The 26163-nt window shown below is 45.7% G+C and overlaps 1 protein-coding gene across 1 annotated transcript in view; it reads left to right on the top strand.

Moving 5' to 3' along the window:
- Window positions 1–25295, top strand: part of LOC130110157 (desmoplakin-B-like) — a 50909-nt gene extending 25614 nt beyond the window's left edge. The window contains 10 exon segments of the mRNA XM_056277152.1: window positions 119–297; window positions 7217–7355; window positions 7689–7882; window positions 8017–8179; window positions 8288–8371; window positions 8559–8666; window positions 9099–9197; window positions 9572–11398; window positions 12590–13104; window positions 21826–25295. Coding sequence (XP_056133127.1) covers window positions 119–297; window positions 7217–7355; window positions 7689–7882; window positions 8017–8179; window positions 8288–8371; window positions 8559–8666; window positions 9099–9197; window positions 9572–11398; window positions 12590–13104; window positions 21826–24655 — 6138 coding nt within the window. The 3' untranslated portion in view covers window positions 24656–25295.
- The last annotated feature ends 868 nt before the right edge of the window (window positions 25296–26163 follow it).

The following is a 26163-nucleotide window of genomic DNA, read 5'->3' on the forward strand; positions in this document are numbered from 1 at the left end:
GCACAAAGTGACACGAATCCAATGACAAGAATAAATCAAATCCAGGGTCAACTTTTGCTTGTTACCCCCATGTTATGTCCACTGCAATAATTTTATTAATAGGTTCTTTTTTCTGTAGACAGTGCAGCATGACATTGACTCCATCCGTGAAGACTGCTTGCGCCTGCAGGAGCGTATTTTGAAGGAGCTGGATGGCATGAGTGATTTGGATAAAGCCCAGTTCCTGCGCAGTGAGATCAGTGTAATAAACCAAAGACTGGGCAGCCTAGAAAGCAGTTCCTCAGCCTACCTACAGAGGTAAATCCACATTAACCTCTCTTACTGTTAGTGCTCTGCCATCATTTTTCTTTTAACTTGCAATCTAATTCAGCGGTCCCCAACCTCCGGGCCGTGGACCGGTACCGGTCCGTGGGTCATTTGGTACCGGGCCGCAGAGAAAGAATAAATAACTTACATTATTTCCGTTTTATTTATTATCTGAGGCTGAACGATGTTTTATTTTGAAAAATTACCGGATTCCCTCTGTTGCATCCATCTATGACTCACTCTTGACGCTTGTCTCGGTCACGTGATACGTTGCCACTAAAATTATATCCACAAGCTGGCAAAATGAGTAAAAAACAAACGTGTTTGGAAAGTTTCTTTGCGAAGGGGAAAAGGCCCAGTGAGGAGACAGAAGAAGAGCCTACGACTTCCAAGAAAAAGAACGCTGCATTTAACAGACAATACCAGGAGTCCTACGTAAAATATGGATTTATCGCGACAGGTGATTCCCGCGCACCAAGCCCGCTCTGCATAATATGCGGCGACCGGCTCTCTAATGAGGCAATGAAGCCTTCAAAACGGCTTCGCCACTTGGAGACCAAGCACCCTGCATTAAAAGACAAGCCTTCGGAGTATTTTGAAAGAAAAAAGCATGAACAAGAAGGACAGAAGCAATTACTGAGGGCCACCACATCAACAAATGCGAGTGCACTGAGAGCATCATACTTGGTGGCTAATCGTATTGCTAAGGCTAAGAAGCCATTCACCATTGGTGAAGAATTGATCCTGCCCGCCACTAAAGACATTTGCCGTGAACTTCTAGGAGAGGCTGCGGTTAAAAAGATAGCACAGGTGCCTCTTTTGGCCAGCACCGTCACTCGGCACATTGAGGAAATAGCAGAGGACATTGAGACACAATTGTTGGAGAGGATTAATACATCACCGTGGTACGCACTCCAGGTTGACGAGTCTACAGATATTGACAACAAGGCAATACTACTTGTTTATGTGCGATATCTTTATCAGGAGGATGTGCATGAGGATATGTTATGTGCACTATCGTTGCCAACCAAAACCACAGCCGCAGAACTATTCAAGTTGCTGGATGATTATATATCAGGAAAACTGAAATGGTCCTTTTGTGTCGGCATATGCACAGACGGAGCTGCTGCCATGACCGGACGGCCGTCTGGTTTAACTACTCGGATTAAGGAGGTTGCACCTGAATGTGAGTCTACGCATTGTGTCATTCACAGGGAAATGCTGGCTAGCCGAAAAATACCACCGGAACTTAACAGCGTATTGAATGACATCGTTAAAGTTATTAACCACATCAGAGCACGCGCTCTTAACTCGCGCCTGTTCGAGCAGCTTTGTGAGAAGATGGACGCGGAGTACAGACACCTTCTCTTATACACAGAAATAAGATGATTATCCCGAGGGAGATCGCTGGCCAGAGTGTTTGAATTACGAGAGCCGCTGCAGAGATTTCTCTCAGAAAAAAGTCACCGCTGGCAGCACATTTCAGTGACGAGGAATGGGTCGCAAACTCGCTTACTTGTGCGACATATTGTTGCGGGACAGCTCCCTGACAGACAGACAGTCTGACTAAAGTAACGCGAGACCCTGTTAGCCAATGAGAAGAGACTTAGGAATGCGTGCGTGCTGCCTATTGTTATCCATTGCACAGCACAGCGTGAGTTAGTTGTTATAGTGGTTTACAGACTGTCACACAGTGTTAGCTTAGCATAACGTGTTAGCGATCAGACGTAACATTCCTGACTCCTACACCTCGACTGAGCTGACGCTAGACAGTGACTAACCAGCGACGACCATAATAGAACCAGTAAGAGTGATTACCAGCCCCCAGAGAGAGATCAGAGTGTGCAGCCAGTGACAGTGCGAGTGTCTGCAGAGTGAGACCATCCCAGCCAGGCTAGCCAGCGTCCGTCATCGTCTGCAGACTGCAGGAGCAGTGCAAGGTGGGTTGCTAAACCCGTAGCCTAGCCCGGCTAATTAACGCCAGAGACTGTGTTGTCGCACCATAATTCCCAGCCTCCAACTACTTAATATAAGAACATCTAAACCCAGTCCCGCGACAAGTGGTGTTCAGAAGTGGTGAAATTGGATTGCATTCTGTCTCCATACAGAATAGCGGTGCTATTGCTATTTACGTTAGCGTCCTTGCTAACTAGCAACCGGCTAATTACGTGCAGTAGCACTTTATCAAGGCCATCGTTGCATGTGATCTAGATGATGTTGGAACCTACTGAGGAGATCGAGCACGTGGAGCACGGTGCTGTAGGGGGGGGAGAGGATAGCGCTGTGGAAAGCGAAATGGAAAAGCAGATGTGTCGTCTAGCCCAAATGTTTGAGCGGTCCCTCCTTAACCAAGAAAAGCAGGAACAATCAATGGAGGAGGTGAAGTGCATGCTTAAAGGGGTACTTGTCGGGCGAGTTGTGCCACATCCCCAACCTCCCGCTGTGCAGCAATTGAGCACGGGACTCCACCCGCTCCCTAGTTCCCCGCAGCCATTCAATGGCTATCAGGAGGGCTTTGATAGTGGCCATGGAGCCAGTCATAGCATTACAACATTGGAGGTGCAGGACATGGAGTTAACTACTCCACTGGTCCCCCGTCCAGACGGACCGGATGTGAGACCCCGTGAATATGCTTTGCCCCCGGGAATGGAGAATGTCGGCCCAGTAGCGGATGGCCGCAACAGAAGTCACCATCCCAAACCCCTTGTCACCAGTACTCCAGCGGAGCGTAAAGGGGGAGCGCCAAACCCGACATCGACGGCCACCGGCGCGACGCAGTCCGACCTAAATGCTGACATCAAGGAGTTGAAAGCCGAGGTAGCGGCGCTGCTGCAGGAAATGCGGCGTTCCTGGAAACCGTCCCCCCCGCAGCTGACATCCGACACAGCCGAACAGAAGGAGGAGGAACGGGGCAGAACTCTAGAGCGGCCGGCGAGCAGCACTAATGGGCAGCGGCGTTACCAATCACCGAGTCCGGGCGCCACCCCTAGAGGCTCCTGTTACCAGTGTGGAGGCCAGGGCCACTTCAAACGAGACTGCACCTCCCGCTCACCGAGTCCTCACGTCAAGGAAAAGGCCGATAGCCAGCCAGCACCGCGCATAAACCGAGCAGCAGGAGATGGTCCTAGTCTGGTAGTGCCCATCACGGTCAACAAACTGGAACTTAAGTGCGTTGTGGACACCGGCGCGGAGGCGACCGTCATGTCTGAAGACACCTTCCGTCAGCTGGAGCTAGCTGGTCAGCCAAGTGTGGGGACTGCCGTCCTGAGGAACGCGGAGGAGGGGAAAGAAATGACCGAGACTCCGAAGTATAGAGTCACCATCCGCTTGGGCCGTAAGACCAAGGACTGGGACGTCTACGTCGCACCCATCCGCGACCCCTTTCTCCTGGGTCTGGACTTTATGCTAGCCGTCAGAGTCACAGTTTCGGTCGAAGGACAAGTACACGTTGATGGAGAACCGATCGGCACTGTCGTCATAGGCAGGTCGCTAGGAGAGTACACGGTTTCCAGAGTACTGCTGGAGTGCCCCTCGACTTTACCAGCGGAGAGCGAACGCGACGTCTGGGGTCTAGTGGAAGGCCCAAAGCCAGGAATTTCTGCCGTCCTGGAGCCCACTGGCCTTGCAGAAGGAGTCTCTTCAGGCAGTGTAGTAGTCGACGTTGCCAAGAGAGTCCCTGTGCGACTATGCAACTTGTCGCCCCGCGAAGTGACCCTAAGGAGAGGTGTTTGCTTGGGCGTGTTGGTTGAGGCAGAGGAAACCCCGTCCCTAGAGCCGAACCCCACGAACCCGGCGGAGAAGGAACCAGTGTCAGTGCGACGGCTGGAGTCCGCAACAGCCTTGGATCTACCAGACCATCTGTCATCCCTGTATGCAGCCGCCAGTAAGGAGCTCGAAGAGGGGCAGCAGAGAGCCCTACTGCAGCTTCTGGTCAAGCACAAGGAGGTCTTTGCAGCAGCAAACGACGACCTGGGCTGTTTTGATGCTGTCCAGCACCGCATCGACACCGGAGAGGGACGCCCAGTACGCCAGGCAACCCGCCGCACACCGCTGGGGTTCCAGCAAGAGGAGGAACAGCACCTCCAGGAAATGCTGAAGGCTGGAGTGATAACGCCATCGACGTCTGAGTGGGCTTCACCTGTGGTCCGGGTGAGGAAGAAAGATGGAGGCGTTTGATGGTGTATCGACTACCGAAGACTCAATGAACTGACGCTGAAGGACGCGTACCCGCTTCCAAGGATTGAAGAGTGTCTGGACACCCTGGAAGGCGCAACCGTGTTCTCCACGTTAGACATGCAGAGTGGATACTGGCAAATTGGAGTCCATCCTGCTGACCGATGCAAGACGGCCTTCATTACTCGCTATGGCCTGTACGAGTACGCCCGAATGCCTTTCGGACTCTGCAACGCGTCAGGCACCTTCCAGAGGGCCATGGAGGTTGTCCTGCGCGGGTTGCAGTGGAAGAGCCTCCTCGTGTACCTAGATGACGTCATCGTCATTGGCCGCAGTGTTGAAGATGGGTTGAAGAACCTGGCCATCGTCCTCGAGCGGGTCCAAGCCAGCGGGCTCAAGCTCAAGCCCCATGAAAGCCCCACGAAAGCCCCACGAAAGCCCCATGAAAGCCCCACGAGCGCCCAGGTGTCTCCCTCCTTGTCTCCGCCCTTGGCTGCCAGCAGTTCTCCAGGGGAGCCGACCACTACTCGACGCCGAGAGGCCGCAGCCCGTGTTCCAGGCGGGCAGTCTTCCGCCCCTGACCCAGAGGGAGCCGAAGCAGACGTTGCTGAGCCCCTGCCCCTCCCCACCACTAGACGGGGCAGACCAGTCCGGCCGCCGGCCTGGCTCCGGGACTCTGTTCGAGACTGATCTTGACGGACGTGACTAGTTGACTTAGGGGGTTACTAGGCTAGTCACAGGAGTCCTACTTTAATAGTGACCACCCAACCAGTTTATTTTGACGCCCTTAGTTCCGGGCCTAGTTGTGTGCCGGGTGTTTTGTCCCGGGTGTAATTCCGACTCTAGTTCCCAGAGTTATTTTATCTTTATGTTGAAGGGACTCAACAATCTAAAGGGGGGGTAGTGTTGCGGGACAGCTCCCTGACAGACAGACAGTCTGACTAAAGTAACGCGAGACCCTGTTAGCCAATGAGAAGAGACTTAGGAATGCGTGCGTGCTGCCTATTGTTATCCATTGCACAGCACAGCGTGAGTTAGTTGTTATAGTGGTTTACAGACTGTCACACAGTGTTAGCTTAGCATAACGTGTTAGCGATCAGACGTAACATTCCTGACTCCTACACCTCGACTGAGCTGACGCTAGACAGTGACTAACCAGCGACGACCATAATAGAACCAGTAAGAGTGATTACCAGCCCCCAGAGAGAGATCAGAGTGTGCAGCCAGTGACAGTGCGAGTGTCTGCAGAGTGAGACCATCCCAGCCAGGCTAGCCAGCGTCCGTCATCGTCTGCAGACTGCAGGAGCAGTGCAAGGTGGGTTGCTAAACCCGTAGCCTAGCCCGGCTAATTAACGCCAGAGACTGTGTTGTCGCACCATAATTCCCAGCCTCCAACTACTTAATATAAGAACATCTAAACCCAGTCCCGCGACAATATTCAACCTGCTCAATGAACTCAATCGGTCACTTCAGGGTGAAATGACAACTGTCTTCAAGTTGGCAGATAAAGTAGCTGCATTTAAAGCCAAACTGGATTTGTGGGGACGGCGCGTGAACAGAGGTATATTTGACATGTTTCAAACATTGGCGGGGATTTCGGAAGAGACTGAGACCGAGCCGTCATTCTCCCAGCTGGTGCACGATCACCTGTCTTTGCTTTTAAAAGAGTTTGAGCGCTACTTCCCAACCACAAAAGACCCACGAACTGCCAAGGAATGGATCCGCGACCCATTTGTCAACAAACCAGGTGAATCCAGCATGTCTATGCAAGAAGATCAACTGCTGGAGATCGCAAATGGCGGCGGCCTTAAAAGTATGTTCGAGACAACAACTCTGCCGGTGTTCTGGATTAAAGTCACGGCACAATACCCTGAGATCGCCACAACAGTAGACTGGACATAAGCAACACACTTCGGGTGTCATTGTGTCCCATTACCCCTAGATGGGACCGTCTCGTTGCAGAGAAACAAGCTCAGGGCTCCCACTAATTTAGCGTTATGGTGAGTTGTATTTTCATGCAATTTATATGTTTTTGTGTTGTATCTTATTTTGAAGGCATGTTTAAACGTTACCATGGCGACCAGAGTGTTAGGGGGCAGAGAGGATGTTACTCATGTTATGTTGTTGGCGCGATGTTACGAGGACGCTGCTAATAAAGTTGCATACGAGTACACAGTGGATTCACGTTTATTATTATATTTAGAAAATACCACAGTTTTTATGCCGGTCGTATCATTTTATTTTGTGTATTTATCCGCCACACCTTAAAGGCCGGTCCGTGAAAATATTGTCTGACATTAAACCGGTCCGTGGCGCAAAAAAGGTTGGGGACCGCTGAATTCTAATTAATCAATTAATTTGTTTTTTTTGTCACAATGTTATTTTTTCATCGTTTTTGCTTTATGCTCCCCTATTGTCAGATTCTTTATTTGTTCTCTTCTCTCTTTTTTTATCCTCCTGCCTTTTTACTCTGGAGAGTTTCCTCAAGCTCAGCAAAGAAACTATATAAATAAGATGTATTATTGCTATTATTGTATACAAACCCACACACTCTCAGACACACAGTAGAATACACAAACCAACAAAGAAACAGACAAACAAAGCGAAAGCCACTACTACAAATAGGCTTAACCAGCATATCGTTTAGAGATGAGCTGCAGAGTACCTCATATCTATGAATATGTCTGTCTCTCTCTCGCTCTCTCTCTGTCTGTCCACCTGTGCTCCTGTCTCTCAGGCTGCGAGCTCTTAGGGCTCTACTGGAGAGCATGGCACGGGCTGAGGATATTGTAAAAGTTCATGAGGCCAGACTGACAGAGAAGGAGACCACTTCCCTGGTGCCTGGAGAAGTAGAGGACTACATGTACACCCTGGGGGTACTGCACATTTGATCGCTTATTGCAAAAATCATGGCAGTTTTGGAGCAAGCATTTTAGCTTGTGGTTTTTGTTAGTTTTGCTTTTTTCTAAAAACACAAAATCAGACCACCTGTGCAAATTTTGTCAATATTTTAATTGATTCTGTTGCAGACAACAAAAAAGTGACCAAGGTCAAGATTTTACTGAAGTCACAGTTCTTCTCAATTTGCTGTTATTCATATCTCATATATTGTGAATCTTCCTATAACACACTAAGGTGTGCACTCATCTGTCACTGTTAACTGCTTACCAGCTTTTGAGTGGTAACTCTTGCATGTCCGTTGTGTGCAGAACATGAAGGCAGATTTGGATCAGAAGAAGGATGTCCTTGCCTCCATGGAAGCAGAGCTGGGAAAGGTGAGCCATTGGAATGGCCAGGTGTGTGGGTCCATCCACAGGTGTGACATGATCCTCTCTAAATACAGTGAACATGTTGGCCTGCTTGGAGACCGTTGGAGACGCATTCAGAATCAGATTGACTCCAGGTTTGTTGCAGATGCAGCATGGGCACACATACTCATACATAGTACACGAAAAAGGAAGCTTATCTGCAATGACCTTACAACCACTAATTTTTGTGCAATTTTTGTTAATGTGACCCTGTTTTTCTATTGCTCAGACTTCAGGATCTGGAGTTGTATATGCCTCAGCTGCAGCACTACAAGCAAACCAGCACCTCCCTCTGTGATTGGATTAGTGCTACGCGTAAAAGACAGGATGCCCTGCGATCCAGCAAAATAGAGGACATCCCATCTCTGAATGACCATATAAACAACCAGAGGGTGATACTGTTGATTAACATGCTCACAGTGTTTAGCAGTGTCAAGAAATCAAGCAAACATATGTTTCATCAACAATAAACTGAAGTCCCTATGTTAATGCATTCTCAGGCACTTAATTTAGAAATCAAAGCCAAGAGAGAGACCATGGAGAGTGTACTGAAGGATAGTGAGGCCTGTGTAAACTCTATTAAGGTAAGGACACCCACACATAGAATGTTTACATGCAGACTGTTAAACAATACATTGCTTTAAACCAAAACACACAGTAATTGGGCAGTTGATTTGCATGTAAAAGTAAGTGCAAACTTAACAAAAACTTTACAATTTACTTCAAGTTGCTGCTTTCATTGCCACTCATTAGATATACTATTTTTTTCAGGACTATGAATCAGACCTCGGCTCGTACAGCTCAGGTTTAGAGACTCTTCTCAATATCCCAATCAAGAGGACCATGATAAGGTCCCCTTCAATGGACCTTACTCAAGAGGTAACAGTACTGCATATCTGCGTTTTTTAACTTCTGCAACCTTGGATCCAAGAAACTTAGCCTCTTACCCTTGACCCGGGTTAAACAAAACACTGAAGTGCTTGTCTGTGGGGACTCTCCTGTACATTTTCCAAGGCATTTATTTATGTTAGTTAGTCCCTTTGAGATAAATGATCTGTTTCCCAAGTGAGTCAAATCCACAATAATAGCAGCACATTAGAGCTTAGAGGAAAAAAAGAGCCTAGCATAATGCAACAAATGTTTTTGAAGCATTGGCAATTTCCAATTGGTTCATATTCAACATACTCCAGCTATTGAAAAGCCATTGTTGCAACTATTATGATGAATAGACATATGAATTTACTTTTCATTCACTGTGCTAAAAATATTAATAATTGATCATGTTTATGAGATGTTCTGCCTCTGTCACAGGCTACACAACTGCAGACCCGTTATATGGAGTTACTCACCCTCTCTGGTGACTACTACAAATACCTGGGAGAACTGTTGAAAAACATGGAGGAACTCAAAGTATGATTCATTCGGATTAAATTCATCAACATTCCTGAAAAGATATCTGATTGAATATGTTGAACATGTGGCAGCTCTTTTATGAAACATAGTTTTGCTGGGGTTTTTTTCTTTTTTCTTTTTGCTTAAAAGAAATTGTATATTATCATGTATATGCTTGCTAACAGCCATAACCCTACATGAAACTAATGCAGAACGCTCATAATTTCAAAAATAAATGGCTACCATTATATAAAAATATGAATGAGTTCTTAATCTCTTCTCAGAAATACACGTTTTTTTCTCTCTCCAGCAATCCATTCACATTTCTAATATGTGAAATAAGTCAACTGTAACTCAGGTCTGTATTCATTTATGTTGTCTCTTACTTTTAGATACGAAACACCAAAATTGATCTTCTGGAGGAGGAACTGCACCTACTAAAGGAAGACATCCAAGACCGTAATGGCAAGAATCGTGAGCTGGAGGAAGCCATTGCACGCTACAGGTTGGAACTGTATCAGTCCCAGGACCAGTTGCTGTCAGTGGAGGAGGTGAAAAGAAACACGGCTCTGCAGTGCAGTGTCACCCAGGAGAGCCTAGACGATACTCACAGCCAACTAGTGGACCTCAATGACCAGCTGGCCCGCTTAAAATACCTGATCGAGGAAGAGAAGAGGAAAAGGAAGTTGGCTGAAGAGCGTTACATGCAGCAGCAAGAGGAGTACGAGACAGTGCTGGGGAAGAGGCAGAAGGAGTTAGAGGGGGTCAATTGGGCCAAGATGGAGGTTGAGAAGAGTGTGGCAGATAAGGAGCATGAGGCTGAGCAGCTGCGTCGGCAGTTGGCTGAGGAGGCAGCCATGGTGAAGGAGCTACAACTAGAGATTTCAAAGGTAAGGAGCCAATGTCATACAGAGATCAATAACCTAAAGCTTGGCTACGAATCCCAGATTCATGTCAGCTGCACAGAAATCCAACGGCTGGAAGCCCAAAGGGAAGAGGACACAGCAGAGCTCCAACTGCGATATAATAGGGTGGAGACAGAGAGGTGGAATCTGGAGGAGGAACTAAGAAGGCTCAGACTATCTATCAGCCAGACTGAGGAACACAGGAAGAGGGCAGAGGAGGAAGTGCACAGTCAGCATTCTGTTATCATAGAGGAGGGGCGACGGAGAAGAGAAGTGGAGGCCCAAGTGGAGATGCTTTTGCGAGAGAAGGAGGAGGAAAGAAGTTTTCACAGAGAGGAGCTGGCCAAGATCACTAAAAGCCTGCAGGAGAAGAGTGATGAGCTGGTTTACCTCACACACAGTCAGGAAGAGGAGGCTCGAAGGAGGAGAACCGTAGAGGAAGGGCAGGCTGTGCTGGAGCAGACCCTGGCTCAGCTACAGGTGAAGCTAGCCAGCAATTCTATGGCTATGGCCCATTTGAGGGAGTGTGAGGAAGAACTCAGGAAGATGCGCTTAGAGCTGGAAAGGGAGGGTAGCAAGAAGAGAAGAAATGAACAGAATGTCACCAGGTTACAGGGACGTATCAGGGACCTTCAAGCTGTCAGAGATGGACTGGAGAGCCAATTGGAAACACTGAGGAAGACCAATGAAGAGGAAGTGGCTAAAAAAAGGAGGGTAGAGACAGAACTGGAGCAGACAAACATGATCATGAAAGAGTACGCCAGCACCATCACCAGTCTACGGCAAAGCCAAGAGCAGGCCAGTGCTTCAGAAAAGAGGTGTGAAGCGGAGCAGCGTAGACTGCAGGAGGAACTAGAGAGGAGCTCAAAACAAAATAAGGCCTCCAATGACCGTTTAACTCAGTTGAACTCAGAGCTGAGGGCCCTGCAGCAGCAGCTCTTCCAAGAGCAGGCACAAGTCAAGGAGGCAAATCTCTGCAATGAAGATCTTTACAAAACTATAGAGGAGAAAAGTAGGGCACTGAACGAAAATTTTGCTGAGCTTCAAACGCTGAAAGATTTGACAGAAACCTTGACCAAAGACAGACTGAGGTTGGAAGAAGAGCTAAGGGCAGTTCGACTTGAGAAAGAGGAGCTCTTGAGATCTAAACAGGGGATTGATGATGAGCTGGCCTCCCAAATTACTGCCTTAGAACTGCAGCTGCAGAGCAGCACCCGCAGTGGACTAGACTACCAAAACCTGGTTGCAGAGCTCTCTATGGAGCGGGAGAAACTCAAGATGGAGATAAAGCAAACACAAAAGCAGGCCAAAGAGGTACATGGCAGTGTGGAATTTAGTCCTGGACTGCTTTGCCTTTCCAAACTGTAGTCCTAATCTGGATCAAAAAAAAAAATAGCCATTGCAGTGAAGAACACTTTTCTGTGCATGCTGGAATGCTTGTAGATGCCCTGTAGTTGCCTTCGACTTTCATAACTGATTTAACCACATAAGTTACTGTATGTGTTTAAAGGAATTTGCATGCCAGTCAGAAGCATGCAAATGTGATCTGTGATTCTTTTTGCCTGCAAACTTGCCCAACCAACATGGTGTTTCTAGCTCATCCTGTGAGACAATTTACCAATCAGCTTGCTGTTTGCCTTTGTTAGTTTTGCCCTCAATAATCAAAATGTTCCCTGTGTCATGCAATTGTCTGATTCTCTGGTGTTAATATGCCTTAGAGTCGTCATAGTTTGTGTAGTTCTATCCTTCATTGTACAATCCTTTATGCTACAGTCTGCCATTTGTAAAACTGGTTTTGGCTAAATTATGTCCACTTAATTCCACAGTTCCTAAATTCCCAAAAGAAATTCATTGAGGATTTGGAAGTTTTGCATTCTCATCCTACCAAATTAAATCTGGAAATATTTCATTACTGCAACCAGAATTTTACATTGTAGTCCTGTTTTGTCAAATTGCAGATGGCAGGCTCTTTCCAAATCGAAATAGTGTTGTTATATATGTTGTTAACTATTTAATTTGTGTAGTCGTCTAGTTGAATTATGTACATAACGTGTTTCAGAATATCTGCAAGGTTGAGAAGGCTACTTTCAAAATAAAAATGATTACGTATCAGTGCAAGAATAGATTAAAATGCAATACAAGAATAAAGTACAATACATTAATGCACAATATGACTTCATTTACTCCTCAGCCCTGTATGTCGGTATCAAGTTTTTATGTTTTAGCTGAATTTAGTATTGTACATAGTTAAATGCTAATTCAGTCATTTATAATAATTTATCTAATATATTTTCTTTTAAAGTATTCTGTAACAATGCCATTTACAAAGGTTTGTATGCAGCCTTGTTGTAGAATGCAGAAAAAATTGTGATATCCTCATTATAATTTAATATTTTTAGGATTTTTTAAGATGTTTTTTTTTTTTTGCTGCCAACTTACCACTTTTTCTTGCTATTTTTTCTATTTCTGCTCTCACCTTTCATTTTCCTTCACTTTTTTTTGCAGACCACAACCTTGATCCAGTCCAACCAGTCTCAGTACAATGACATGGCAAAGGAGAGAGATGCTCTGCTGCTGAAACTGAAGTTGTCAGAGCAAGACAAAAATCGTCTCATGAAACTAGAGGAGGAATTCAACCGCATCAGTCTTTCGCTGAAGTCTGAGCTACACCAGAAACAAAGAACGGCAGAGGAGAATGAAAGGGTGAGGAAAGATTTAATGTACTGGAGGGATCAATATGAGGGCAAAGAAGACCTTGTTCGGAAGTATGACTCAGATAAAGACCTTCTGGAGCAGGAGAAGAATGCCCTGAAAAGTGAGATAGAGAGGCTAATGACAGAACGTAAGGAAGTTGAGGAGACCTACAAGAACAGACTGTCAGCTCTTCAGAAAGAACTGACAGAGATGGTAACTGTCAGAAAAACCATGGAAAGTGAGTTGATGAGCCTTAGAGAGCCTCCCACCTTGGACCCCTCAACTTTGGTTTTTGATGGAGTCCGCAAACCAGTCAAAGCTCAGCAGTTGGTTGACTGTGATGTCTTGGACAAGCCAACATTAAGCAAGCTTATAAAGGGAAAAAAGACTGTCTCTGAGGTGTCTGTTGAAAAAAAAGTCAGTCTTAAAGGGACTGGGCCCATAGCTGGAGTGATAGTTGAAGGCCTTAGAAGTACACGGTCACTTCCTGGTCCCCAGCGTAAAATGTCCTTCGCAGAAGCCAAGAAAGAGAATCTCCTACCTTCAGACTGTGTGGACCTGCTGTTGGATGCCCAGGCTGCCACAGGCCACATCATTGACCCCAGAACCAATCAGAAGTTAACAGTGGAGGAGGCATGTGATCAAGCAGTTGTCGATGAGATGGACCGGCCGAGGCTTCAGGCTGCAGAGGCAGCTGCCGTGGGATTCCATGACCCTGGCACAGGCAAACCCTTATCAGCATTTCAAGCTATGAAGAAAGGTCTAATTGACAAGAACACAACACTTCGTCTACTGCAGGCCCAGGAGTCTGTTGGGGGCATTCTAGATCCTGTCTGCAGTGTATTCCTTCCCAAAGATACAGCATTGGAGCATGATCTAATTGATGAGGACATGTACCGTGCTCTTAATCAAAGGCCTGAACTCTACTTGGATCCAGAAACTGAAGTAGGTGCCAGTTATATGTCACTGAAGAGAAGATGTAGGACAGAGCAAAACACAGGGCTGCTACTTCTGCCTATCCCTGACAAACTAGACCCCACCAATCTGGTATTTAACGGTGTTCGAAAGCCAGTCACAGCTGAAAACTTGCTTGACTGTGGTGTCCTGGAAAAGCCAACATTTAACCAGTTAGTGAAAGGGGAGAAAACAGTCCCAGAGGTGTCTCAAGACAAAAAGGTCAGTTTAAAGGGGACAGGACCCATTGCTGGATTGTTAGTTGGACGTCAAGGCAAAATGTCTTTTGCACAAGCCAAGAAACAGAGTCTCCTGCCCCGGGATATTGCAGATCTGCTCCTCTGTGCCCAAGCTGCTACTGGCCACATTATTGATCCCAGCACTAATCAGAAGTTGACAGTAGATGAGGCATGTGCCAGAGGAGTGGTGGATAATGAGGACAGAGATCAGTTTTTAGCAGCAGAAGCTGCTGCTGTGGGCTACCATGACCAAAGCTCATCCAGACCTCTCTCAGTATTTGAGGCCATGAAAAAAGGACTAATTGATAAAAATACTGCACTGACCCTGCTGCAGGCTCAGGACTCTGCTGGGGGCATTCTAGATCCCATCCTTAGTGTGTTTCTTCCCAAAGACAAAGCTATGAAGCGCAACCTTCTGGATAAAGAGCTCTCTCAAGCTCTTAGCCAAAACCCTGAGTGTTACCTGGACCCAGAAATGGAAGTGAGCTCCAGCTATGGTTCTCTGAAGAGAAGATGTAAGACAGAGCCACATACAGGGCTGCTACTCCTGCCTATCCCTGAAAAGGTAGACCCCTCCAAACTGGTTTTTGATGGTGTCCGCAAGCCGGTCACGGCTCAGCAGTTGCTCGATTGTGGTGTCCTGGACAAATCAACATTTAACCAGCTTGTTAAAAGAGAGAAGACAGTGCCAAAGGTGTCTCTGGACAAAAGGGTTAGCTTAAAAGGAACTGGGCCCATTGCTGGATTGATAGCTGGACGTCAGGGGAAAATGTCCTTTGCAGAAGCCAAGAAACAGAGTCTTCTGCCCCCAAATGGTGCAGATCTGCTCCTTTATGCTCAGGCTGCCACTGGCCACATCATTGACCCTAGATCTAATCAAAAGTTGACAGTAGATGAGGCATGTGCCAGAGGAGTGGTTGATAAGGAGGACAGAGATCAGTTGTTAACAGCAGAAGCTGCTGCTGTGGGTTACCATGATCCAAGCACAAATAGACCTCTCTCAGTGTTTGAGGCCATGAAAAAGGGACTGATTGAGAGAAACACAGCCATGTATCTGCTGCAAGCTCAGGAGTCTGCTGGGGGTTTTCTAGATCCCATCCTTAGTGTGTTCCTCCCCAAAGACACAGCCATAGAGCGCAACCTTCTCGATAAAGATCTCTTCCAAGCACTTAACAAAAGCACTGGGTGTTACCTGGATCCAGAAACCGAGCTAGGCACCAGCTACAGTTCTTTAAAGAGAAGATGCAAGACAGAGCCACACACAGGACTACTACTTCTACCTATCTCAAAAAAGGCAGACCCATCTAAACTGGTTTTTGATGGAGTCCGTAAGTCAGTCACAGCTCAGGAATTGCTTGATTGTGGTGTTTTGGACATGCCAACTTTTAACCAGCTTGTGAAAGGACAGAAAACAGTCCGAGAGGTGTCCCTGGACAAGAAGGTCTATCTGAAGGGAATGGGTTCAATTGGTGGAGTATCAGCTAGACCCCTTGGGAAGATGTCCCTTACAGCGGCCAAGAAAAAGAACATCCTGTCCCCAGATAGTGCCAACTTGTTGTTGGATGCTCAAGCTGCCACTGGCCACATCATTGACCCCATAACTAATCAAAAGTTGACAGTAGATGAGGCATGTATCAGAAACGTTGTGGATAAGGAGGACAGAGATCACTTGTTAGTAGCAGAAGCTGCTGCTGTGGGTTACCATGATCCAAGCACAAACACAACTCTCTCAGTATTTGAGGCCATGAAAAAGGGACTCATTGACAGAAACACAGCCATAAATCTGCTGCAAGCACAGGAGTCTGCAGGGGGCATTCTAGATCCTATCCTTAGTGTGTTTCTCCCCAAAGACACAGCTATTAAGCGCAACATTCTCGATGAAGACCTCAATCAATCTCTTAACCAAATCCCAGAGTGTTACCTGGATCCAGAAACTGAACTAGGCACCAGCTATGGTACCTTGAAGAAAAGATGCAAGACAGAGCCACATACAGGCCTGCTACTTCTACCTATTTCTGAAAAGGTAGACCCTTCTAAATTGATTTTTGACGGTGTCCGCAAGCCGGTCACAGCTCAGCAGTTGCTTGATTGTGGTATTCTGGACAAGCCAACATTCAACCAGCTTGTGAAAGGGGAGAAAACTGTTGACGAGGTGTCTGTGGACAAGAAGGTCTATCTGAAGGGAACAGGGTCTATTGGTGGGGTGGCAGCTGGACCACTTGGGAAGCTATTCCTTACAGAGGCTAAGAAAAAGAATATCCTGTCCTCAGAGAGTGCCGGCCTTTTATTAGATGCTCAGGCTGCAACGGGCCACATAATTGACCCCACAACGAATCAAAAGTTGACAGTAGATGAGGCATGTGCCAGAGGAGTGGTTGATAAGGAGGACAGAGATCAGCTGTTAACAGCAGAAGCTGCTGCTGTGGGTTACCATGATCCAAGCACAAATAGACCTCTCTCAGTGTTTGAGGCCATGAAAAAGGGACTGATTGAGAGAAACACAGCCATATATCTGCTGCAAGCTCAGGAGTCTGCTGGGGGTTTTCTAGATCCCATCCTTAGTGTGTTCCTCCCAAAAGACACAGCCATAGAGCGCAACCTTCTCGATAAAGATATCTTCCAAGCACTTAACAAAAGCACTGAGTGTTACCTGGATCCAGAAACTGAGCTAGGCACCAGCTACAGTTCTTTAAAGAGAAGATGCAAGACAGAGCCACACACAGGACTACTACTTCTACCTATCTCAAAAAAGGCAGACCCATCTAACCTGGTTTTTGATGGAGTCCGTAAGTCAGTCACAGCTCAGGAATTGCTTGATTGTGGTGTTTTGGACAAGCCAACTTTTAACCAGCTTGTGAAAGGACAGAAAACAGTCCGAGAGGTGTCTCTGGAAAAGAAGGTCTATCTGAAGGGAATGGGTTCAATTGGTGGAGTATCAGCTGGACCTCTTGGGAAGATGTCCATTACAGCGGCCAAGAAAAAGAATATCCTGTCCCCAGATAGTGCCAACTTGTTATTGGATGCTCAAGCTGCCACTGGCCACATCATTGACCCCATAACTAATCAAAAGTTGACAGTAGATGAGGCATGTATCAGAAACGTTGTGGATAAGGAGGACAGAGATTACTTGTTAGTAGCAGAAGCTGCTGTTGTGGGTTACAATGATCCAAGCACAAACAAACCTCTCTCAGTATTTGAGGCCATGAAAAAGGGACTCATTGACAGAAACACAGCCATACATCTGCTGCAAGCACAGGAGTCTGCAGGGGGCATTCTAGATCCTATCCTTAGTGTGTTTCTCCCCAAAGACACAGCTATTAAGCGCAACATTCTCGATGAAGACCTCTATCAATCTCTTAACCAAATCCCAGAGTGTTACCTGGATCCAGAAACTGAACTGGGCACCAGCTATGGTACCCTGAAGAAAAGATGCAAGACAGAGCCACATACAGGCCTGCTACTTCTACCTATTTCTGAAAAGGTAGACCCTTCTAAATTGATTTTTGACGGTGTCCGCAAGCTGGTCACAGCTCAGCAGTTGCTTGATTGTGGTATTCTGGACAAGCCAACATTCAACCAGCTTTTGAAAGGGGAGAAAACTGTTGACGAGGTGTCTGTGGACAAGAAGGTCTGTCTGAAGGGAACAGGGTCTATTGGAGGGGTGGCAGCTGGACCTCTTGGGAAGATATCCCTTACAGAGGCTAAGAAAAAGAATATCCTGTCCTCAGAGAGTGCTAGCCTTTTATTAGATGCTCAGGCTGCAACTGGCCACATAATTGACCCCACAACTAATGAAAAGTTGACAGTAGATGAGGCATGTGCCAGAGGGGTGGTGGATAAGGAGGATAAAGCTCAATTGTTAGCAGCAGAAGCTGCTGCTGTGGGTTACCATGATCCAAGCACAAACACACCTCTCTCAGTATTTGAGGCCATGAAAAAGGGACTGATTGAGAGAAACAAAGCCATAAATCTGCTGCAAGCACAGGAGTCCGCAGGGGGCATACTAGATCCTGTCCTTAGTGTGTATCTCCCCAAAGACACAGCTATAAAGCGCAAACTACTAGATGAAGCCCTCTTACAAACTCTTAACCAAAGACCCGAGTGTTACCTGGATCCAGAAACTGAACTAGGCACCAACTATGGAACGTTGAAGAAAAGATGCAAGACAGATTCACATACAGGCCTGCTACTTCTACCTATCTCTGAAAAGGTAGACCCTTCTAAACTGACTTTTGATGGTGTCCGCAAGCCGGTCACAGCTCAGCAGTTGCTTGATTGTGGTGTTCTGGACAAGCCAACATTCAACCAGCTTGTGAAAGGGGAGAAAACGGTTGAAGAGGTGTCTGTGGACAAGAAGGTCTATCTGAAGGGAACAGGGTCTATTGGTGGGGTGGCAGCTGGACCACTTGGGAAGCTATCCCTTACAGAGGCAAAGAAAAAGAATATCCTGTCCTCAGATAGTGCCAGCCTTTTACTAGATGCTCAGGCTGCCACTGGCCACATCATTGACCCCAAATCTCATGAAAAGTTGACAGTAGATGAGGCATGTGCCAGAGGGGTGGTGGATAAGGTGGATAAAGCTCAATTGTTAGCAGCAGAAGCTGCTGCTGTAGGTTACAATGATCCAAGCACAAACAAACGACTCTCAGTATTTGAGGCCATGAAAAAGGGACTGATTGACAGAAACAAAGCGATACATCTGCTGCAAGCACAGGAGTCTGCAGGGGGAATTTTAGATCCTATCCTTAGTGTGTTTCTCCCCAAAGACACAGCTATAAAGCGCAATCTTCTAGATGAAGAACTCTTCCAAACTCTTAACCAAAGCCCTAAGTGTTATCTGGATCCAGATACAGAACTAGCCACAAGCTATGGTTCCTTGAAGAAAAGATGCAAGACAGAACCACATACAGGCCTGCTACTTCTACCTATCTCTGAAAAGGTAGACCCTTCTAAATTGACTTTTGATGGTGTCCGCAAGCCGGTCACAGCTCAGCAGTTGCTTGATTGTGGTGTTCTGGACAAGCCAACATTCAACCAGCTTGTGAAAGGGGAGAAAACGGTTGAAGAGGTGTCTGTGGACAAGAAGGTCTATCTGAAGGGAACAGGGTCTATTGGTGGGGTGGCAGCTGGACCACTTGGGAAGCTATCCCTTACAGAGGCAAAGAAAAAGAATATCCTGTCCTCAGATAGTGCCAGCCTTTTACTAGATGCTCAGGCTGCCACTGGCCACATCATTGACCCCAAATCTCATGAAAAGTTGACAGTAGATGAGGCATGTGCCAGAGGGGTGGTGGATAAGGTGGATAAAGCTCAATTGTTAGCAGCAGAAGCTGCTGCTGTAGGTTACAATGATCCAAGCACAAACAAACGACTCTCAGTATTTGAGGCCATGAAAAAGGGACTGATTGACAGAAACAAAGCGATACATCTGCTGCAAGCACAGGAGTCTGCAGGGGGAATTTTAGATCCTATCCTTAGTGTGTTTCTCCCCAAAGACACAGCTATAAAGCGCAATCTTCTAGATGAAGAACTCTTCCAAACTCTTAACCAAAGCCCTAAGTGTTATCTGGATCCAGATACAGAACTAGCCACAAGCTATGGTTCCTTGAAGAAAAGATGCAAGACAGAACCACATACAGGCCTGCTACTTCTACCTATCTCTGAAAAGGTAGACCCTTCTAAATTGACTTTTGATGGTGTCCGCAAGCCGGTCACAGCTCAGCAGTTGCTTGATTGTGGTGTTCTGGACAAGCCAACATTCAACCAGCTTGTGAAAGGGGAGAAAACGGTTGAAGAGGTGTCTGTGGACAAGAAGGTCTATCTGAAGGGAACAGGGTCTATTGGTGGGGTGGCAGCTGGACCACTTGGGAAGCTATCCCTTACAGAGGCAAAGAAAAAGAATATCCTGTCCTCAGATAGTGCCAGCCTTTTACTAGATGCTCAGGCTGCCACTGGCCACATCATTGACCCCAAATCTCATGAAAAGTTGACAGTAGATGAGGCATGTGCCAGAGGGGTGGTGGATAAGGTGGATAAAGCTCAATTGTTAGCAGCAGAAGCTGCTGCTGTAGGTTACAATGATCCAAGCACAAACAAACCACTCTCAGTATTTGAGGCCATGAAAAAGGGACTGATTGACAGAAACAAAGCGATACATCTGCTGCAAGCACAGGAGTCTGCAGGGGGAATTTTAGATCCTATCTTTAGTGTGTTTCTCCCCAAAGACACAGCTATAAAGCACAATCTTCTAGATGAAGAACTCTTCCAAACTCTTAACCAAAGCCCTAAGTGTTATCTGGATCCAGACACAGAACTAGCCACAAGCTATGGTTCCTTGAAGAAAAGATGCAAGACAGAGCCACATACAGGCCTGCTACTTCTACCTATCTCTGAAAAGGTAAACCCTTCTAAACTGACTTTTGATGGTGTCCGCAAGCCAGTCACAGCTCAGCAGTTGCTTGATTGCGGTGTTCTGGACAAGCCAACATTTAACCAGCTTGTGACTGGGGAGAAAACGGTTGCAGAGGTGTCTGTGGACAAGAAGGTCTATCTGAAGGGAAGAGGTTCTATTGGTGGGGTGGCAGCTGGACCTCTTGGGAAGATATCCCTCACAGAGGCCAAGAAAAAGAATATCATATCCTCAGCTAGTGCAGATCTGCTCCTCATTGCACAAGCTTCCAGTGGCCACATCATTGACCCCACAACTAATCAAAAGTTGACAGTAGATGAGGCATGTGCCAAAAGGGTGGTGGATAAGGAGGATAGAGATAAATTGTTTGCAGCAGAAGCTGCTGCTGTGGGTTACCATGATCCAAGCACAAACACAACTCTCTCAGTATTCGAGGCCATGAAAAAGGGACTGATTGACAGAAACAAAGCCATATATCTGCTGCAAGCACAGGAGTCTGCAGGGGGCATTCTAGATCCTGTCCTTAGTGTGTTTCTCCCAAAAGACACAGCTATAAAGCGCAACCTTCTAGATGAAGACCTCTTACAAACTCTTAATGAAAGCCCCGAGTGTTACCTGGATCCAGAAACTGAACTAGGCACCAGCTATGGTACCTTGAAGAACAGATGCAAGACAGAGCAACATACAGGGCTACTACTTCTACCTATTTCTGAAAGGATAGACCCTTCTAAATTGATTTTTGATGGTGTCCGCAAGCCAGTCACAGCTCAGCAGTTGCTTGATTGTGGTGTTCTGGACAAGCAAACATTTAACCAGCTTGTGACTGGGGAGAAAACAGTTGCAGCAGTGTCCCTGGACATGAAGGTCTGTCTGAAGGGAACAGAGTCTATTGGTGGGGTTGCAACTGGACCTCTTGGGAAGATGTCCCTTACAGAGGCCAAGAAAAAGAATATCCTGTCCTCAGATAGTGCAGATCTTCTCCTCAATGCCCAAGCTTCCACAGGCTACATCATTGACCCCAGAACTAATGAAAAATTGACAGTAGATGAGGCATGTGCTAGAGGGATAGTGGATGAGGAGGATAAAAATCAGTTGCTAGCAGCAGAAGCTGCTGCTGTGGGTTACCATGATCCAAGCACAAACACACCTCTCTCAGTATTTGAGGCCATGAAAAAGGGACTGATTGACAGAAACAAAGCCATATATCTGCTTCAAGCACAGGAGGCTGCAGGGGGCATTCTAGATCCCATCCTTAGTGTGTATCTCCCCAAAGACACAGCTATAAAGCGCAACCTTCTAGATGAAGACCTCTTCCAAACTCTTAACCAAAGCCCTGAGTGTTATCTGGATCCAGAAACAGAACTAGGCACCAGCTATGTTTTTTTAAAGAGAAGGTGCAAGATAGAGCCACATACAGGCCTGCTACTTCTACCTATTCCTGAAAGGGCAGATTCTCCCAAACTTGTTTTTGATGGTGTCCGTAAGCCAGTCACAGCTCAGCAGTTGCTTGATTGTGGTATTCTGGACAAGCTAACATTTAACCAGCTTTTGAAGGGGGAGAAAACTGTTCCAGATGTGTCTCTTGATAAGAAGCTCTACTTAAAGGGAACAGGCTCTATTGGTGGGGTGGCAGCTGGACCTCTTGGAAAGATGTCTCTAACAGAGGCCAAGAAAGAAAAAATAATGTCTGTAGACAGTGCTAACCTTTTACTGGCTGCCCAGGCAGCCACTGGCTACATCATTGACCCCAGAGCTAATCAAAAGTTAACTGTAGAGGAAGCATGTGCCAGCGGAGTAGTGGATAAAGAGGATAGAGAGCAATTGTTGATGGCTGAGGCTGCTGCTGTGGGTTACTGGGAGCCTCACACAGCCAAGACTCTTTCAGTAGGCCAGGCCATGCAAAATGGATTAATTGACAAAGAGACAGCTCTGCGCATGCTTCAAGCTCAGGAATCTGTAGGGGGCATTTTGGATCCTTACCTTAGTATATTTCTGTCCAAAGACTTAGCTAAGGACCGTAGTCTCATAGATGAGGACTTGTACCAATCCCTGAATCAGTGCCCCGAGTGTTACCTAGACCCAGACACCCAGCAAGCATGTAACTATGTATTTCTAAAGAAAAAATGCAAGGCAGACCCCAACACAGGGCTGTTACTTCTCCCTGCCCCAGAAAAGCCAATGACTGTCCAGGGCATTAGGAACCAGGTTGCAGTCACAGACCTGGTGGATGCCAACCTTCTGGAACATTCTGATGTTGATCAACTAAGGGAGGGTAAACTGACCAGCAGGGACATTGAAGATCGCCTGCATCCCTATCTGAAGGGCTCTTCCTGCATTGCAGGAGTCTATGATGAAGCCAGTGATAAAATCATGCCCTTCTATCAGGCTATGAAAGAGGGACTGCTACGACCTGGGACCACTTTGGAACTACTTGAAGCCCAGGCAGCCTCAGGTTATTTGATTGACCCTATCAACAACCTTTACCTGACTGTCAGCCATGCCTATGAAAACAGATTGTTTGGACCTGAGTTTAAGGACAAACTACTATCAGCTGAGAGGGCTGTAACTGGTTACACATTTCCTGGCACCAGCAAGATCATATCCCTCTTCCAGGCCATCGAAAAGGGTCTAGTGGAAGAGGGCCATGGTATTCGTTTACTAGAGGCCCAAATTGCCAGTGGGGGCATTATTGATCCTATGCACAGTCACCGAATTGATGTTGCAGTAGCCTACAAAAGGGGTTACTTCAATGAGAAAATGAACCAGATTCTGACAGACGAAGGGGATGACAGTAAAGGCTTTTTTGATCCCAATACACAAGAAAACCTAACCTATCTGGAGCTTAAGAAACGCTGTATCAAAGATAGGAATACTGGTCTTATTCTACTGCCCATCAAAGACAAGAAGAAGCAACAGCAGTCTATGCAGAAGAACACACGAAGAAAGAGGAAAGTGGTAATTGTGGACCCAGATACTAATAAAGAGATGACCATACGAGAAGCATATGATAGAGGGCTTATCGATTATGAGACATTTGTGGAGCTGTCAGAGCAAGAGTGTGAGTGGGAAGAGATCACCATCACTAATCCAGATGGATCCTCCCGGTTTGTCATTGTTGACAGGAAGAATGGTAAACAGTATGATATTACACAGCTACTGGGACAGGGAGTAATTGATCAATCAATTTATAACCAGTACCGCTCCCGTAGCATCACTCTCAATCAGTTTGCAGATATAATCATGAAACAAACTAGACCTGGATCATTTTCATTGTCATCATCCTCCTCTTCAACTATGAGAACCTCAGCAACTACAAATCCATCTTCTCTGTCCTCATCATCATGCTCATCAAGACATTTGTCTCCCTCTTTTTCCAAATTAACTACAACAAAAACTACCACAGTTACAGGGCAGAGGACCATTATCAGCAGTGAGGCTTCAGCTTTAACTGACTCCCTTAAGCATATATCCAGTGTTTCCATCAACCTGGCCTCCCCTGTTGAAACACTAGGTGAATGGGAACCAGTGGGGGCAATCTTTGACACAGAGACCCTAGAGAAGATATCAATTTTGGAGGCTCTGAATCGTGGCCTGTTAGATTCCATCACCGCTCAGAGATTACTGGAGGCCCAGGCTTGCACTGGGGGCATTGTTAACCCAAGTAATGGCCATAGGCTTGGTATCCAGGAGGCTTCCCGTCAGGGGCTAATAGATGAGAACATGGCCTTCAGGCTCAAGCCTGCCCAAAAAGCCTACTTTGGGTTTGAGGATGTAAAAACCAAGAAAAAGATGTCTGTTACTGAGGCTGTTAAGGAGAAGTGGCTTCCATATGAGGCAGGCCAGAGGTTCATGGAATACCAATTTGTGACGGGAGGGCTATATGATCCACAGCTAGGCTGTAGGAGAACCATTGAAGATGCCCTGAAGATGTGTTGGGTGGATGGGAGAACCGCCCAGAAGCTCCAAGATACCAGACATCACATGAAAAACCTAACATGCCCCAAGAGCAAACTTAAAATCTCCTACAAGCAGGCTATGGATAATTCTCTATTGGAGGAAAACACTGGAGTGAGGATGCTCCAGGCATCTTCCATATCCTCCAGAGGTATAAGCAGTCCCTACAATGTCTCCTCTGCACCAGGATCCACTCCAGCTTCCAGGAGCAGCTCACGTAGGAGCAGTGTTGATCTAGGATCCCCCTCCTCCTCAGTCATTAACCGCTATAACTATGCCAACTATAGCCACTTCTCCTTTAGCTCCAGATCCACATCCTGATTTGCCTCACAAATCAACTCAAAAAGATCCTTGGCACTTTTGTTACCCTGCACCACTAGGTTTATCAATGAATCTGCTTTCTGATCCCCATGTCAGAGTATATTGGAGACACTGAATAGAATGGCTGATCTGAGTGTTAGATGAGCAATGTATACATGAACAATTTCTTAAATTCTTTGACTTAATTTAGGTTTCAGCCTCAGTTTTGCTAAACGCATAACATCAAAATGTATTGTCGTTTAAGATTATCTTTAAAGGATAGGAAACCAAACACCCCAAGATATTTTAATAGTCTGACCCATTCTAGGGTACTTGATCCTATAATATAGAGGGTTTATCTGTATAATTTGGCTTTGTTCTTATTTTTACTTAGCTATCATACATTTAATTTTTATCTATGCTTTCGTGTTTTGTCAACATAATGGTGTTTACATTAAAAAAAAATATAAGTAGCTTATTCCTATTTTGTGCAGTATGGGGTGTGTGGTTGTCTAATTTTTATTGCTTTTAGTTGGATTACAGTACTATAAAACAGAAAATGCTTTTAACCAGAATAGTAGCTTTGTACTGCTAAAAGAAGAATATGCTGGTAACCAATGTGGTGGTGTTAAGTTTAGTGCTTCTGGTTTTGTAACAGTTCTTCTTTCTCTCAAAATAAAGGTTAAACTTTGAGTCATGGTCATTTTCATTCATACTTTTCCATTCATTCATGGTTACTGTTATGGCACGAATGAAGACACTCGTGGTAATTATGCATCATGCTAATTTTCTTACACAGTCTAATACAATGAAGTGTAATGCAAATATGTGGAATTGATCAACTGGACTTCATCTTCTGGATGAAAACATCTATATGATGAAAATTAAAAACAACGGGGCTTTTAGTAAAAAGTTGAGGAAATCTAAATTCAAATATATCAAATTTAAACATCATGATCAAATACCTGAGGAAAAAATAAAAGCCTTTCTCAGAGAATTACTCATGCACGGACCAAGAAGATTTACAAATGAAAATGAAAAAGATGAATGAACAAAATGTTCTGTCCTTCCATTAATAATAGTAATAACTATAATAATAATAATAATAATAATAATATTATAATAATGATGATGAATTTGAAATTTGATTTGAATACTAATGAATGTCATTGAGTTAGTAATTAGTCATTAGTTTATGCAACATCTAAATTTGGCTTCTGATGAACGTAAACAGCTCTCAATTATTTACATCATAAAACTGTGTATCTCAGTCGTAGCTTCAGATAATGATAAATAAACATCTTCCAGCACAATCAAAACCAATGATTCTCTGAGATCATGACATATGTATATATTAACATACTAGGGGCCACACTTTTTAATTTGCTTCATTTGGTTAAAATGAATGAATCTTAAAAGACAATGTGTGTTTTTAAAATTATTTTTAATCATGTTTCACTGGCAAGATGTTCAAGAAATGCTACTTGAGGTGTGGCTGTTTATTTCATACTGTTTCAGAGTTCAAGTGC

The sequence above is a fragment of the Lampris incognitus genome, chromosome 3 (assembly GCF_029633865.1).
Source record: "Lampris incognitus isolate fLamInc1 chromosome 3, fLamInc1.hap2, whole genome shotgun sequence".
NCBI lineage: Eukaryota > Metazoa > Chordata > Actinopteri > Lampriformes > Lampridae > Lampris > Lampris incognitus.